The 16,367-nt window shown below is 40.2% G+C and overlaps 1 protein-coding gene across 1 annotated transcript; it reads right to left on the bottom strand.

Annotated features, from left to right (window-relative positions):
• Window positions 1–645: 645 nt before the first annotated feature.
• Window positions 646–13,860, bottom strand: CCDC43 (coiled-coil domain containing 43). The gene is made up of 5 exons (XM_049860849.1): window positions 13,622–13,860; window positions 7,758–7,845; window positions 6,445–6,580; window positions 5,163–5,221; window positions 646–4,058 (listed from the first exon to the last, which is right to left on the bottom strand). The coding sequence occupies exons 1-5, from the start codon at window positions 13,823–13,825 to the stop codon at window positions 3,871–3,873; spliced, it is 675 nt and encodes a 224-aa protein (XP_049716806.1). The 5' UTR covers window positions 13,826–13,860; the 3' UTR covers window positions 646–3,870.
• Between the last annotated feature and the right edge of the window lie 2,507 nt (window positions 13,861–16,367).

The raw sequence follows: 16,367 nt of genomic DNA on the forward strand, positions 1-16,367 counted from the left end.
AAAAATCTTCTATTTGGAATGAATCAGATATAGTTTAAAGTGAACTCAAAGGTAAAACTGACTACAAGTTCTGAGTAGTCAAAGATAACAAGTTTAAGTAAATTAAATATTTCCTAACAGCTAATATATTGCTTAAACCCATTCTGCAGTGTAGGTAAATGCATATGTGAAATTCTTCTGGGAGAGAAGTTTCATTTAGGTCTGCCTTAGTAAGTATAATTCCAAATAATGAATCTAAGTGACTGTAACCCAATTATGGCTACAGTCTAGTAACCAAGACAAGTTTTGATTGTGATATAAAAGTGTTTTCCTCATGAAACTGGATAATACCTAGGAAACAAAGGAAGACAAGGATAAGCCCAATATTCATGTAAAAATTTAATATTTAAAATACTACCGTATTTATAAATTTGAAATCTTAGTGCCTAAACATATGGAGGAAAATGCATCGGATTCTCCGAAATTAGTGATAAAAGTGCCAGTATAAAAACCATGCAAGTTACTGAATATAAAACCTGTTCAAATCATTTGTGTGTATTCCTTAAAATTATACTATCAATTATTAAATATTTCCAGTTTTAAAATATTTAAATTGAATCAAAACATTTCCTTTATCTGGATCTTTTAGGCTCGATGCACAGTATTTAAAATAATGACTATTGTTTTAATACCCTTAGTTTGCAGCCTTTTATGAGGGTATCAGGAAGTTCTAAAATGTATTTTTTAAGGTTAATCTTTAACTTGTTTAAGTTTGCAATTCGTTAGTGTATATTTTGTGTAGTTGTGTTCATTAGTTTGCTTCTGTATTTTTTTTAAGAGCTCTTGAAAGCTTGGCATTTTCTGTTTCTCATCACTTCATATCTTTGTATGGAACCTGAATAATTTATTCATTAACATGAAATGTTGGTATTATGTGACTCAGAAGATCTTGGGTTTTAACATTTCTAGCATGAGTTGAACTATAATATAATGTACTGATGAAATTGAACTATCCTTGACTAGAAACACTGATGTTTTAAATGTTGGTGTATTTCCTAGTTTTAGAAATCCTGGTATTAAAAAAAAAAAAAAAAAGAGTGTAATCACACCACATAAATTTTCTTTAGATGATGTGCGGAAGAAACTGATTGAGAATGCAGGAGTAACTGTAGGGAAAAACATTTTGATCACTGATATGCCTTAGAACTACCCAAATGAATTACATTGAGGGTAGTCAAATAAAACAGATCGCCCCACCAGTCACTGCACAGAAAGTGGTTAAGTTTGAGATAAGACATGTTAGATGTTATAAAAACAAATATTGTACTGAATTTACTCTGTCAGGTGAAAAAATAAATTACTTTGTTGAAAATACTTAGTATCATTTTTTACGTTTGTATTAGTTCCTAACCTTAAGAGTAACTCATGAGAAAACAAATCAAATTTCACTTAATTGTTAAGAACTGATGCTCAGTTTTAAATTTCATTATCAGCACCTAAGTAATATTTGTAGACTGAAACCAATGCAATTCAGGTATCCTTGGATCTAAACTGACCTCCTTCAAAGATGAAATTTTTGTTCTGTTTTTATCCAGGGATACCAAAATAAAAATTCTGAGGAAGTCTTTACATGATAATGGTCAGAAATGAAACACCAGTCCATTAACAAAAACCACACACTTACAAAAAATTCTTTAAAATGTTATAAATCTAAATAACATATTACCTAGTAGATAATTCTTAAATTAGTTGGTTCTCCTTATTTTTGACATACCTTCTAATCTATCACACATGATTTATGATGAAGCTGATAAAACTGATGCTCCCACCATTTCTAATCCAAAAGAATTTGGCATACTTATTTTTTTAAGAACATGGAAAAAGCAATTTATATAAAGGACATTGAAAATTACCTTGACTTATTGTATCCCTGTTCCTCCCACTTGAATAGCATGCTACTATAAAGTTTTAGAGGGTTGAGAATTAATGTTACAACTGAAATCCCAAATTTGGTCTAAAATGTCTACTTTACCACAGAAAATAAAACCAAACCCATTGCCATCAAGTCGACTGTCACTCACAGTGACACTATAGGACAGAGTAGAACTAACTGCTCATAGGGTTTCCAAGTCTCTAATCTTTACGGAAGCAGACTGCCACATCTTTTTCCTGGGGAGTAGCTGGTAGGTTCAAACTGCCAAACTTTTAGTTAGCAGCTGAGCACTTAACCACTGTGCCACCAGGGCTCCTTCCATAAAATATAAAGTTGTTTAAAATTTGCCCTTTGCAATACTGAACAGTTTAGAAGGATATCCTTAGTTAAGTGGCTATCCTTCCTCAAAACCTAGTGAACTGATCCTTTTTTTTTTTTTAAGTCAACACTAGTTTGAATAATAACTCAACACATTCCTAAATGAATATCCACACAGAGTTCATTTCCATGGGTAGCTAGAAGGAATCATATAAATCAGAAGATAGTGATTTAATAAAGTTTATTTTTTTAAAAAAGATGGGTTTTAAAATTTTTTTTTATTTTTGCAATGTCACAGCTATAGGAGTATATGAAGAGATAAGACATCTCCTTTCCTTAACCATGCATCTTTTTACCTTCTGCACAATGGTAAAGTTTTTTGTTAACCTCATAGTCAATGGTACAAAACAGAACTTGGCAAACTTTTTCTGTAAGAGCCAGATAGTAAATATGTGAGGCTTTGTGGGCCACATATGGTTTCTGTCACATACTCTTTTTTAACAACTCTTTAAAAACATACATCATTTGCTTGCACCATACAAAAACAGGCCAGGCCAAATTTGATCTGCAGGCAATAATTTGCCAACCCCTGGTATAAAATATCTACTGTCTGTCTCCACAATTCAAGCTTCTTGACAGTCTGCTGCCTGGAAGTCAGAGAAAACCTTATTTACAACTGAATGTGGCTTATGACAAAAGTAGAAATGGAGAGCTCCAGCTCACTTTTTACTCTCCCAAGCAATTTTCCATTCATTCATTAGATAAATCTGTTGAGCACCTACTATGTACACTATTAAGTATCTGTGTTAGCAGAGATTTCCAGTGTTTCTTCCTTAAAAGGGCGATTTCTCCAGTTTCTCTAAACAAGGAATTATCAGTCTTTATACCTTTTGGGGCAAATTAGATTCAGATCTCTATCAGCATTCAAGAGGATTCATGATTTAGGAAATCTAGCTAACGATGATATTCTTGTACCGATAAGGACGTGTCCTTCTTAAAGTCACAGCCTAGATGAGGAAAAATACCTATCTCTACTAAAAAGATACTTCTTTTCTACCCATAGGCTGTAACTTTAAAAAAAAACTTCGAATCTAGAACACCCCCCAAATAACTTCTCCCATTTTCCTAGTTTGCTGCCATGTAACAAAATCTGGATCCAGGTAGAGCTCCTCATTAGCTTTCTATTTCAACCATGAAACAACATATTTATGGAATAAATACATTAGAAACAATTTGCACTCTTACATTTCACCTTGGGGAAGGAATGGTGATGTTTCTACTCCTTCAGGCTGAAAACTAAAAGTGTTAGCTTTCTGAATCCTGCTGTTTATCTACGGTAAGGGAAGACTAAAGTGACCAAAAGGAGCACAGGATTTCAGTATTAAAAGACAGACCTTGCTCCCAGTCCATATCTTTGGTAAAGACATCAACTACAATAATCTGATTACTCATACCACAGAGACATGGCACATTTTGTAATTAGAAGTGTTTGTGATTTTCCATTTGGCCATGTAAACAAAAGAGGAAATGCCTTGGGAAACCATTTTGCAGTGTTCTCTCATTTCTCTTAAATACACATGTGTACAATCAGTTCTCCCTTTGATCAAGTTCACGGGAGAAAGGAGAAGAGTAGGCCAAGGTTATCGCTTTCGCTCCCCTTTCTGTGTCCTTTTCTTTTCCTTTTCCTTGCGCTCCTGCTTGGCTAGTTTGTCCCTCTCCCTCTGCAACCTGTCTTGTTCCTTCTTCCTTTGGGACTCATCCCGAAGCGAGTCTCGCTCCAGTTTTCGGGCATTGAGGACATCTTCCACATTGGTGTTTCGGAACAGAGCTACAGGTGAGTTAAGGGATTATGGTACAGGTCACAACTGCTGCTTTTTTCCTTCTGGCTGTCCTTGCTCCACATGCTGAGTCCTGAATGTGCTCTACCTACTCCAAGTCTTAAAAAGTCATATTTATCTTTGGTCTGATGCAAAATCCTAAAGCTATCATTATAAAAGTTTAAAAAATATCCCTCAGAATAAAAATCTCATTCAGATTTATCTAAACCTGAATTTTAAAATATTTTATCAAAATAAAATTTCATTCTAGAATAACTACATCATTCAATGGCAGAGTATTGTTGGAGCAGCTAGGCAAGTTTTAACGAGTATGAAGTATAACTGGCAAAACTTTTATGTGCTTGGCAATATTAAAGTGCTTGCAAAGACTTAAGTTGTTTAACCCTACTAAACTTTTTTTCGCTAGACCACTAAAGTTTGAGTGAAAACCATGTTCTAATAGCCATGAACTCAATTTATAATAACAGTTGTGAAATAATAAGTTTAACCATAGTCAGAAAACACCAAGTCAAAAACTTTATCTCTCATTTCTTATGATTCCAAAAACAAGCTCATCTCTAAAAACATGACTTTTTTCTGCTTTAGTTCTTTTAAATAAATAAGTCTCCCTGAAACAACCCCTTTCTCTGGTAATCCACCATACTCCTCATCTTTAAGTGGGTGGTGGATCTTTAAATTCACCTCCTTTAGTAAGCTTCTAATAAGTGACTCTGTTGGTAGAGACCTTCTCAGCACATATTTCAATATGTACATATTGTTTAGTCTGTTAAAAATTTCAGTTTGTGTTCTCTTTCCAACAAATTATAAGGTCTCTGTGGACAAAGACCAAGACTTCAATACTGTTTTAATCCTTACACAGTGCTGGGCAACCATACACAGGGAGTATAAATTCTTATTTTCCCTTAGAGATCCTTCCTTCAAGCTAATCCCCTCACAGTACATGTTAACGTGTTCTTTGGGGAAAGTTCTTGCTAAATTGACTATTAGTTTGTCTTAGGAATGGGGCTCCCAATGCTGACTCCCAATGGCAAAATAAAAACTGACCTTCAAGGATTCTATGAAGAAAACATGGGGGTGGACACAGAGAAGGATACATTTGTCAGAACCAATGTTCATTGTGGTGGCACCTGAATCATCCTTCTCATCTGCTTCCGTGAGTGACGTTAAGGCAAGTAGGATGGAAGATAAGGGTTGGCATAACCCAACCCAACATTAGAAAACATTCAGGAGATTGGTGGGTAGGAAAGGCACATTGAATGGAAGGAAGACAGTCAGGGATATGGTGCTAAACCCAGGAGATTCATCTTTAAAAGTCTCAACTTAGTGAACACTGTTCAAAGATCCTTATTATAAGATCCTATCTCTTAGAAGCTGAAAAGAAGCTTAAGCTGATCTTGGTGGACTGCCACATTATCTGGAAGTTGGGGGATGGCAAGATACCTCTAAAACAGTAGTTCTCAATGTATGGTTCCCAGAACCACCTGGGGACTCATCAGAAATGCAGATTCTCTGGCCCCATCCCAAACCTACGGAATCAGACTCTCTGGTGGTGGGGACCAGCATCTGTTTTTTAATAAGCCATCCACGCAAACCACTTTGAAGTTATCTTCTAGACAAAGGAATGAGGTTTTGTAACGGGAACCATAGCTCTGCCAACTCTGCAAGAAAAGTCATGAGGAAGAACTAGGAAAGAAGTGTCACATACTCCACTCAAGTAGACTCAGTAAGCTAAGCATTTCCTAAACTGCAAGTTCACAGGGAGCCAAACTGGCCCCTGCCAACAATGCATTTTACATAGTCCCTGTACTCAAATTCCAAATTAATTCTGGAGTTGCTTGGGGATTCGGCCTCACTTTTAATTATGTGGTCACTAGAACATAAAAAAACTCAAATGAAACTGCTCTAAATTTAGGGAATCCTTCAGAAGTATCCAGATTCTAGTCCTGGTTTTGCCACTAGTTCTTTGAATGCCTCTGATCTCCCACTCATTTCTTTGTGCCTCACTTTCCTTATCTACTGGAAAAGAATAAAACATGGATTATACATGTGACCTTGAACTGCATAGAAAGGTATTATACAAAAATCACAGCTGTATCTTGTTTTCTGAAAGCAAGATATAAAAGGTCCATTATTAAGGTATCATTTGCTTTACACTAAAAATTCTGAGGAATATACTGAGTTTATACTGAAAACAAGTCCAGGGTCAACTATTCCAACATCATTCCTCACACCCATAAAGGGCCATATCACGCCATTTAGAGGTAAAAAAAATTAAGCCACAGAGCGGAACTGACAGCCTCCCAAAGCTCACTGCAGGCCAACAAACACTTCTGCCTTGAGCCTCAGGGAATGGTGCTGAGACTCCAGAAAGGATATTCCTCTTCATCTGTGACATCAGCATACTGGGCCAGGAGGGCAGCTTTTCTCTGCTTCTCCTCTTCTGACACCATCCTGGGCTTCACCACGATCTGTGCCTGCTTCTCAATTAGGGTGGCAATGGCCTGTACTTCATCTGGGAGGCAGTGGAAGGGAGGGACCGCAGGTTGTATGAGAGAGAAATTAAGCTCACTGGACCACCAGTCCACCCAGGCAGTGCTGGCCCTAAAGGCACTGGCATCTGAGGCTCAAAGGAGGTGCCTTAGGGGCCAATGAGAAAGGAAAGGAAAGGTCACGCAGGCCAGGCGTTAAACCTTGTAACCATCGTCAATCAGAGCAGCCCAGCTTTTATGTTTTATATATTACAGTTACATAAGTTCCCATTAAAATAAAAATAAGTCTGCTGCTTTAAAAAAAAAAAAAAACTTTAAAAGGACTGCATTAGAACCATAAAAAATTAAACCTCCAAAGATGCAACCTTCTCCCCTCTCATCCCAGAAAGCTAAGAAGGAATATAGAACCAACGTAAGCTGGTTCCTTTCATGTTTATAATTATGCCAAGTGAAATTCTTAGATTTAAAATAAAAATCAACCACTAAGTTCTCCATTCTCAGTGAAAGGAGGCAGTGGTGTAGAGTAGCGGTTCTTAACCCTGGCTGCATATTAGAATCATCTGGGGAGCTTTTAAAGAAATCTGAATGCCTGGCCTCAACTCAAGATGTTGGTATAAAATTGGTCCATGGCATGGCCCAGGCACAGGTATTTTTTTTAACGTCTGTCAAGTGACTCTAATGTACAGCCAAGGCTAAGAACCAACAATGCAGACAATTTAGAATAGATTCTATTCAAGTTTGGTTTTTAGGATTTAAATGTCCTACAGCTAATTTGACATCCTAATAGTGAAATATATTAGCCCATTTTGCTTCCTTTTTAAAGAGTGAAGGCTTTAGCTGAATAAGGCAAAAGCCCAACCATAACCTACGCTATGACATATGAGCATGGAAAAAGTGGGAGGAAGGAAAAATTCATTTAATTCTACACCTGCAATGTAAATGTAAAAGAAGTAGTGGAAAAGAAATGAAAAAAAAGTAAAAACCACAATGAAGATAACTGCTCATTTTGAACTGGAAAAACATAAAAGTAGACGAGGAAACCAATGTTCAGTAAAGTGTTAAAGTGACCTGCTGCCAGTTTAAATTATCTTAGGAAGTGACTATATAAAGGGCAAAACTAAAAACTCTTTCCCTAACAGCTGTATAGTAAAAGCTGTTAGAAAAGGCACTGAAGGTTAGACATAGAAACTCCAACTCTACCTTCTTTTTTCACCTTGGTGACAACGTTCTGAGTTTCCGACCATCGTTCCACAATCTCCCGGCATATGTTAAGTAGGGAGTCTTCTTCCTAATTGGAAAAGTAAACCAATTAATTTTCTCTGAGTGCCCTCAAAAATAATAGCAACCTCAATCCCACTTCTAGGTATGTATCCTAGGGAAATAAGGGCCGAGACACGAACAGACACATGCACGCACACCCATGTTCATTGCGGCATTGTTCAAAATAGCAAAAAGATGTTAACAGCCTCAGTGCCCATCAATGGATGAATAGATAAGCAAACTGTGGTACATATAACGGTAAAGAACAATGACGAATCTGCAAAACAGCTTACAACATGGATGAACCTGGAGAATATTAAACTGAGTGAAGTAAGTCAATCACAGAAGGACAATTATTGTATGAGACCACTATTATAAAAAGTTAAGAAAAGGTTTCCACACAGACAGAAACATCCTTTGATGGTTACCAGGGATGGGGGGACCACTAAGTAATAGACACATACTTTTAACTTTGGTGAAAAGAGAGATAATACACAACATGGGGGAAGTCAACACAACATAATCAAGGTAAAGGAAGACACTGAAAGGTAAATAAGAGTAAAAGGCAACAATGGTAAATACTAATACACATCAATCCTGCAAAAGTAATAATGTACAAGTAGATACATAGATAGATATGTAAGCTGAACGGGTGGGAGGGTGTATGGAAGTATACCCACGTATACATATACATATGTACACGCTGCAAATGTACCCCATGTATGCAGTAGTGCACACAGGGGACACAGTCATGAAAACTTCTTAGCTGTAAAAAAAAAAAAAAAAAAAAAAATTTTTTTTTTTTATATAACCATACACCTCCTGGGACTGAAATATTGGGCTTCAGGGTTAGGAACCATAGTCTTGGGGGATATCTAGGTCAACTGTCATATCATAATCCATACAGTTACAGTGTCCTACATCCTACCTCGGTGAGTAGTGACTGGGGCTTCAAAAGCTTGCTAGCGGCCATGTAAGATACAACAACTGGTCTCTTCCTGCCCAGAGCGAAGAAGAGTGAAAAAAACCAAAGCCTCAAGGAAACAATTAGTCCAAAGGACTAATGGACCACATTAGCCTGAGACCAGAAGAACTAGATGGTGCCCAGCTACCACTGACTGGGACCACAATAGTAAGTCATGGACAGAGTGGGAGAGAAATGTAGAACAAAATTCAAACTCATAAATAAGACCAGATTTACTGGTCTGATACAGACTAGTAGAACCCCTGAGACTGTGGCGACAGCCTTCAAACTTGGAACTGAAATCACTCCCAGAGTTCCCATTATAGCCATACAATAGGCAGACCTGTAAAATGAACAATAACACCAGTGAGGAATGTATACCTCAAACAATTAACTATACAGACCTAAAAGACAGCATTTGCCCAAAAGCAAAGTTCAGAAGGATGGCAGCAGCAGGAAAGCTGGGTGAATGGACACGGGGAACCCAGGGAGGAAGAGGGGAGAGTGCTGACACATTCAGGGAATTGCAACCAATGTCACAAAACAAGCTGTGTATAAATTGTTGAGCAGGAAACTAATTTTCTCTGTAAACTTTCACCTAGACAACAATAAAATGATCAAAAATAAAAATAACAGCAACCTGAAAAAGCCTAAGCAGAGGGTACAGAGCTGGGAAGAAATCATGAGAAGGGCTTGGAGAGCCATAAAATAGAATGTGCATTTTTCTTCTGAAGCTATGGAAACAGAAGTAATTCTGCACGTGCTCCAGAATCCACACCTGCCAGATCAAGAGCACCCATTCCATCTTGCCAACTCCAGGGGAAGGGATTCCCACCAGCTCAGGGAAGTCCTCCTCATTTTGGAGCAAAAACCTGTTGCTTGAGTCAAAACTCTCCTCTGTGCAACCTTCACTGGATGATACGCTCAACTCAGAACATTCTCCAAGATCAACTTTCATGCTGCTTATTGACACATAAAGAGGAGATAAATGAGGAGATGGTCTCCTAGCCAACCATTCCTCTGTCCATTTTACATAAGCATACATATTTTACATGTCAACCAATCTTCCTCGGCATAACAAAAAAGATGTCGGCTTTGGTGTCAGACATACTAAGTTCAAATCCCAGACCTATGAACAAGTTTTTTAACTTTCACATCTTCCGAGAATTTTAGTGAGGATTACATGAGAATCTGTATAAAGTGCCTATGCTACTTGGTAAAAAAAAAGGCATTCAACAAATAACGAGTTTTTCCTCGTGTCTTCATTACAGCTGCCTTCACCACAGTCACATGCCACCCCTCAGGGCAAAGTGGCAGAGTTCACATTTACTAAGTGCTTACTCGGAATCGACTCCACAGCCTTGGTTTGGGTTTACCATATTCTAGGCACTATTCTGAATACTTTACATGAGAAATCTCAATTTTTAAAATAGTTCCACGAAGTACTTATTAGTAGTCTCAATTTAGAGGAGGAAACCAATGCATGGAGATTAAGAAATGTCCCCAAGGTCACACAAGAATAAGTGGATTAAGCAGTCAGGCTTGAAGCCCACATTCTTAATCATTATACTATACCATCTCTCCAAAGGAAAGTAAGCAGTCAGAACACAGACCTATTATGGATATCCTTATTTGTCCCCAGCAGAGGATTCCATCCTCTATTCTGCATCCTTCTAGCACATGTGCCAGATATGCAGAACTTCTTTGGTCCAGAGTTCCAGTAGTTCTTGGAGCCCTCAGGGAGGGAAAAAAAGCAAACGAAGACAGAAAGAAAACAGCACGGGAAAAGGAGTGGAGAGGCAAAAGAGAAAGATAGCTCTTGGAAAAGGTGGTTTATTCTTCCAGTCTCCTTGTCTGAACCAATTAGTTCATGTATTCATTCATTCATTCAGAAGATGCCTGCTATGCTCAAAGCACTAAGATGAGTGAGACACCAAGAATGAGAAATAGTGCCTGGCTTCATGGCACTTATAATTTAGTAGTCTAGTATATAAACAGCTGCCATAAAACATAATACCTTGACCACCCTACTTAAAATTGCAATCCACCCCTCTACTCCACTTCTGATCCCCTTACAGTGCTCTTTCTTCATAGCACTTACCACGTTCTAACATACTACCATATAATTTACTGCTTATGGTTTTTTTGGGTTTTTTTTTTTTAGTTTATTTTGTTCTCTCATGTACCCAGAGCACTTAGGACAGTGCTTAGCATACATAAGCTCTCAATAAAAATATGATGAATGAATGACTCAATCAATGCAAGTACTAATGGAGGGACTGAAGAGACGGGTGATAGAAAGCCTTTATTTACTGTTATTTGCTCCCAACTATAACACCGTTTTTGAATCTTACCTTAAAATTGTTGCTGATAAACGTCTGTTTCTAACATTGTATCCTAGCCCAATCTGGTGACTGATCTGGCTATGCCTTTTCTTTTCCCTAGAAATGGATCTGGTAGACAGGCAAGGGCTCCTGGCACTATATGCAGCCAGACTAACTGACAGAGACCAGCACTTTGAACTATGTGTTTAACATATAAATTATTCATTCATTTGCCCTTATTGCTCTGTAAAAATGCTTCTCAGTTGTTCCATGGACAGAACCCCTGCCTCACCGTATAACTGCTGGCCAATTCTTCCCATAGTCAGTTTCTACATGGAAAAGACTGGGAAAACTATGAGAAAATTAAATATGGTGTTTCAATCAGGCAGGGTAAGGGGGGTAGCCACCATTAAAAAGCATTTTGTCTTCTGTAGTTTATGCAAACAAGTGGTAGATATAAAGAACCATAGATCCCTTCTAGATAACTTTGCCTCTTCTACCAAGAGCCTGGAAGAATCTAAAGCAAACTCATGCCTATCTTTGGAGGCATACAGACATACAGCTCCAAATAATGACACCATTAAAACAACTGATCAAGGAGCTGGTACCACTAACAAACTCAAGTTATTTCAACTTTCTCTTCACAGACTCTTTACAAACTTCCCAGGTAGAAGTAAAAACTAACCTAAATTGTTGCCTCCTACTTTTTCCCCCTACGACCTATGTCAGGGTCCAAGAAAACTTACTTCGGCTGTATTGTGTTTCCACTGAACTTTGCACCACAAGCTGTGTTACAGCTTTCCCATTTATAGCCCAATCTCACCAGTGCAGGCTCTGGGAGTCAAAGAGGCCCTTGCCAGGAGGACCTGGAACAGCTGTACAGTGTTATATTTCAAGTGTATGCCCAATCAATGAACTGCACTTCTACCCTCCTCCACAAGATCTGTACAAAATAAAGGTCAGCAAAATACTTTCTGCCTTCTACCACTCTCTCCTCATGTTCTTTTAAAGAAAAACAAAAAAGTATGTATATTTACATCGACATATATGTTCATAATACCTTTTGATTCTCTTTCATAAAAACCCAAACCAAACCCACTGCCGTCGAGTGAATTCCAACTCACAGCGACCCTAAAGGACAGAGCAGAACTGCCCCACAGGATTTTCAAGTAGCTCCTGGTGATTTGAACTGCCAATCATTTGGTTAGCAGCCATAGCTTTTAACCATTACTCTGAAAACTGGTTTTGAGGATAACAAATTAACCCATTTTCAAACCTGTTCATTGTGATAGATGCCAGAGGATAATGCCTTAGATGGGCAAGTGGCCCTCACAGTCATAGTCTGCTTTCCAGAACTCCCATAAACCGGGAATGCAAAGCCAACTCAGCCTTCTACATCCATTTAGTGATGGTGTGAGTGAATTTATTTTTGAGTTTGTTGTGTTCAAAAGGAAATAATTTCTGGTACAGCCACAGGCAGCACCTGTTACCTATGACTAATCTAATAATGTGTGTGTTGGTGATGGGGGAAATAGGGACCAAGGCAGTAAAAAGGGTCAGGTAGGAAAAGTAGACATCTTTTGTGGCTTAGGACTAAAACACGGTTTAAAAGTGCTCATTTCTGAATTCTTAATTCTGCTTCTAACAGGCTACTTAAGTACCAAGTTTAACTCCCTTTTGAAAGGTTTCATTTCTCTCATCCTCCACCCCACCTCCTTCCCCACATACGATTAACCACCTATTGCCTTAGAGTTGATTCCGACTCATAGTGATCCCATAGAACAGAGAACTGCCCCCCAGGATTTCCAAGGCTGTAAATCTTCTCGGAAGCAAAGAGCCACATCTTTCTCCTGCGCGGTGGCTAGTGGGCTCCAACCGCCGACCTTATTGGTCAGCAGCGAGCGCTTAACCATTCCGCCACCAGGGTTCCTCACCAATAAATTAGTGCATTCTAAACACGTACTGTAAATACGGCCAAGAACCAAGCACAACATCTGCTTCAGTACAGCGTAGGCATGAAAATACCTCTACCACCAGCCTACTTTTTTTGGATTCCTACCTCCAAAACGGGAACCGAGTGGGTACTTCCTGCAGGCTTTTGTCATGGGACAGACAGCCCTGGGCACTGGCTCTTAAAGGGCACAGACATCCCAGAGGCCCCGGAGCATTTCATTACCCCCTCTGAACAACGGATGGGGAAAAAATCGGTCTTTAGACGTTTACGATTAAAAACTCCCATTTAAACATTTCAACACCTTCGGAAGAACACTCAGCCCGCTCACCCACAGGCATCCGGAAAGGGTCCCGTCCCCGAGAATAAGGAAAAGCCCTTCCTCTCTATGCACCTGGTTGGGGAGCAACTCTCTTGCCCTGCTGCCCAGAAATCAAGAGTATTTCTCTCCCAGATGAGACCACCAACCCCATAGGACCCTGCGTAGGGGGAAAGGTTTGCGAAGTCCCGACAAGAGTCCTCAGGGACCGGCCTGAGGCTGAAGAAACGTGTCCGGGCTTCTCACCAGGAAAGCAGAGAGGATTCCCTGCAGGGCATCCAGCTTCTCTTCTTCCTCTTCCTCCTGCAGGACACCCAGGATGTAGGCGCTGTACACAACTCGGTCTACTCCCAGCGCCTCCAACCGTCCGTCCAGCCAAATCCCGAAGCCGCAACCCCCACCATCGCCTTCGGCGGACGCTGCCGCAGCCACTTCGCCGGGCGCCGCCATCTTGGGGTCAGGGTCCTGGCAGCCCCGGGGGCGCCTACCGCAGTGCCTGACGGGCCGCGCGGCTGGGCCACTGCGCATGCCCAGAGAGAAACCGCCACTCTCCCCTTCCCCCTCCCCCACTGCTCCCCCACACCCACACCAGCCCCTGCGAGCCGAGCGGGAAGCCCTGGTGACCCATAGAGACCAGCTTGAGCATTTCGTACTGTATTTAAGCGAGTCTTCCCGTAGTTCGGTTACGTGATCTCACAGGCACCTAGACAGGTGAGCATTCTTAACAGATTCTTTTTACACTTGGGGAAGTTCTGAAAAGTTCAGTAACTTTGCCGAAGGCATGCGGCTGATAACAGGACTGGAACGTAAGCAACTTCGTTTCCAGCGCTTCTGACCACCTTAGTCTGTGCGCACTCGTGGCTTACTAAGTCACTCTGATTTCAGGAACCCAGAGGGCTTTGCTCATAAGCTTTCAAGCAGAATCCTGTGGACTCTACCCGGAATACCCACCGTCGCCTTTAATACTACAGGTTTCTCCTTTCTAAGCCCCTTGCCCATCAAAACTCAGCTCTAGAAAGCCTTGCTTGATTTCCCTGCAATCTGGGTTGAGAACACTCCCTTGTGCTGCGCAGTCGCCCCTCTCCACTTCTCATGCTGTACTTAACGAAGTACCTGGCACATATTAAAAAAACCCATTAGGCGCTCAATAAATGAGCAGACAACCCGAAGTCATTTCTTTAACTCACTCATTGGTTCAACGCTTACACAGGAATATCTTTGAAGAGCCTTCTTTACCCCCTGCCAGGCCTTGCTGAGAGCTTTTCTTGCATTATTTCACATAATCTTCCCAACAACCTTGTGAGGGGATGCTTTTATTGTCTACATTTTAAAGAGAAGGAAATTGAAACAGTCACACAGCTAGACGTGGTAATCCCCCCCAGAGCCTCACTTGACTGAAAACACTTGGCTCTATGGTGAAATGAGTTACCCAAGAAGTTTGCTTGGTTTGGGGGAACTGCAGAGGTCCCTGGCTTGACTCCTTCACCAAATATTGTTGAGTACCTACAGCATGTCATCGCTGCTGCTGTTGTTGCTGTTAGGTGCTGTTGAGTCAGTTCCGACTCATAGTGCCATCCTCACAGTCGTTGCTATGTTTGAGCCCATTGTTGCAGCCACTGTGTCAACTCACCTCGTTGAGGGGCTTTGGCTTCCTAAAGTCCAGCTTCTCGAATTATTTGCTCAGCATACAGATTGAATAAAAGTATGGTAAGAGAAAAGCAAAGAAGTTTCGTGAATAAACTGAATGCTCCAAAGACCAGCATAACAGAGGTGAGGGTTTGGGGACCATGGTTTCAGGGGACATCTAGGTCAGTTGGCATAATAATATCTATTAAGAAAACATTCTGCATCCCACTTCGGAGAGTGGCATCTGGGGTCTTAAACACTAGCAAGTGGCCATCTAAGATGCATCAGTTGGTCTCAACCTACCCGGAGCAAGGAGAATAAAGAACACCAAAGACAAGGTAACTATGAGCCTGAGACAGAAAGGGCCACATAAACCAGAGACTACATCAGCCTGAGACCAGAAGAATTAGATGGTGCCTGGCGACAACTGATGACTGCCCTGACAGGGAACACAACAGAGAACCCCTGGGGGAGCAGGAGAGCAGTAGGATGCAGACCTCAAATTCTTATAAAAAGATCAGACTTAATGGTCTGACTGAAACTAGAAGGACTCTGGAGGTCATGGTCCCCAGACCTTCTGTTAGCCCAAGACAGGAACCATTCCCAAAGCCAAATCTTCAGACAGGGATTGGACTGGACTATAGGATAGAAAATGTTACTGGTGAGCAGTAGGCTTCTCAGATCAAGTAGATAGGTGAGACTATGTGGGCAGCTCCTGTCTGGAGGGGAAATGAGAAGGCAGAGGGGGTCAGAACCTGACTGAATGGACACGAAAATAGTGGGTGGAGAGAAGGAGTGTGCTGTCTCATTAGGGGGAGAGCAACTAGGAGTATACAGCAAGACATACAAATTTTTGCATGAGAGACTGACTTGATTTGTAAACTTTCACTTAAAGCACAATAAAAACAAAAAGGATGGTAAGTGGATACAACCCTGATGCACGCCTTTCCTGATTTTAAACCATGCGTTCTGTCCTAGCAACTACCTCTTGGTCTATATACAGAGTCCATATGAGCACAATTAAGTGTTCTTGACATTCCCATTCTTTCCAATGTTATCGATAATTTGCTCCTAGATGCAAAGATGAACGTCACAAAGTCTCTACCCTCAAGTGATCTTCAGTCCAATGGGAACAGAAGTAAAGACATGTTTAAACAACAAAAAACAATATAAAAAAACCAAACCCATTGCCTTGGAATCAATTAAAACTCATAGTGCTCCTATAGGAGAGAGTAGAATTGCCCCATAAGGTTTCTAATGCTGTAATCTTTTATTTTTTCCTAATTGTGTTGTGCTTTAGGTGAAAGTTTGCAGCACAAAGTTTGTCATTCAAAAATTTATGCACATTGTTTTTGTGACATTGATT

The sequence above is a fragment of the Elephas maximus genome, chromosome 19 (assembly GCF_024166365.1).
Source record: "Elephas maximus indicus isolate mEleMax1 chromosome 19, mEleMax1 primary haplotype, whole genome shotgun sequence".
Classification (NCBI taxonomy): Eukaryota; Metazoa; Chordata; class Mammalia; order Proboscidea; family Elephantidae; genus Elephas; species Elephas maximus.

Coding starts and splice junctions, on each gene's coding strand:
- CCDC43 (XM_049860849.1), bottom strand. CDS start 13,825: ATGGCGGCGCCCGGCGAAGTGGCTGCGGCAGCGTCCGCCGAAGGCGAT. Junction 7,846..13,621: donor GAATCCTCTCTGCTTTCCTG/GTGAGAAGCCCG, acceptor TTTTCCAATTAG/GAAGAAGACTCCCTACTTAA. Junction 5,222..6,444: donor GATGTCACAGATGAAGAGGA/ATATCCTTTCTG, acceptor AACGTCACTCAC/GGAAGCAGATGAGAAGGATG.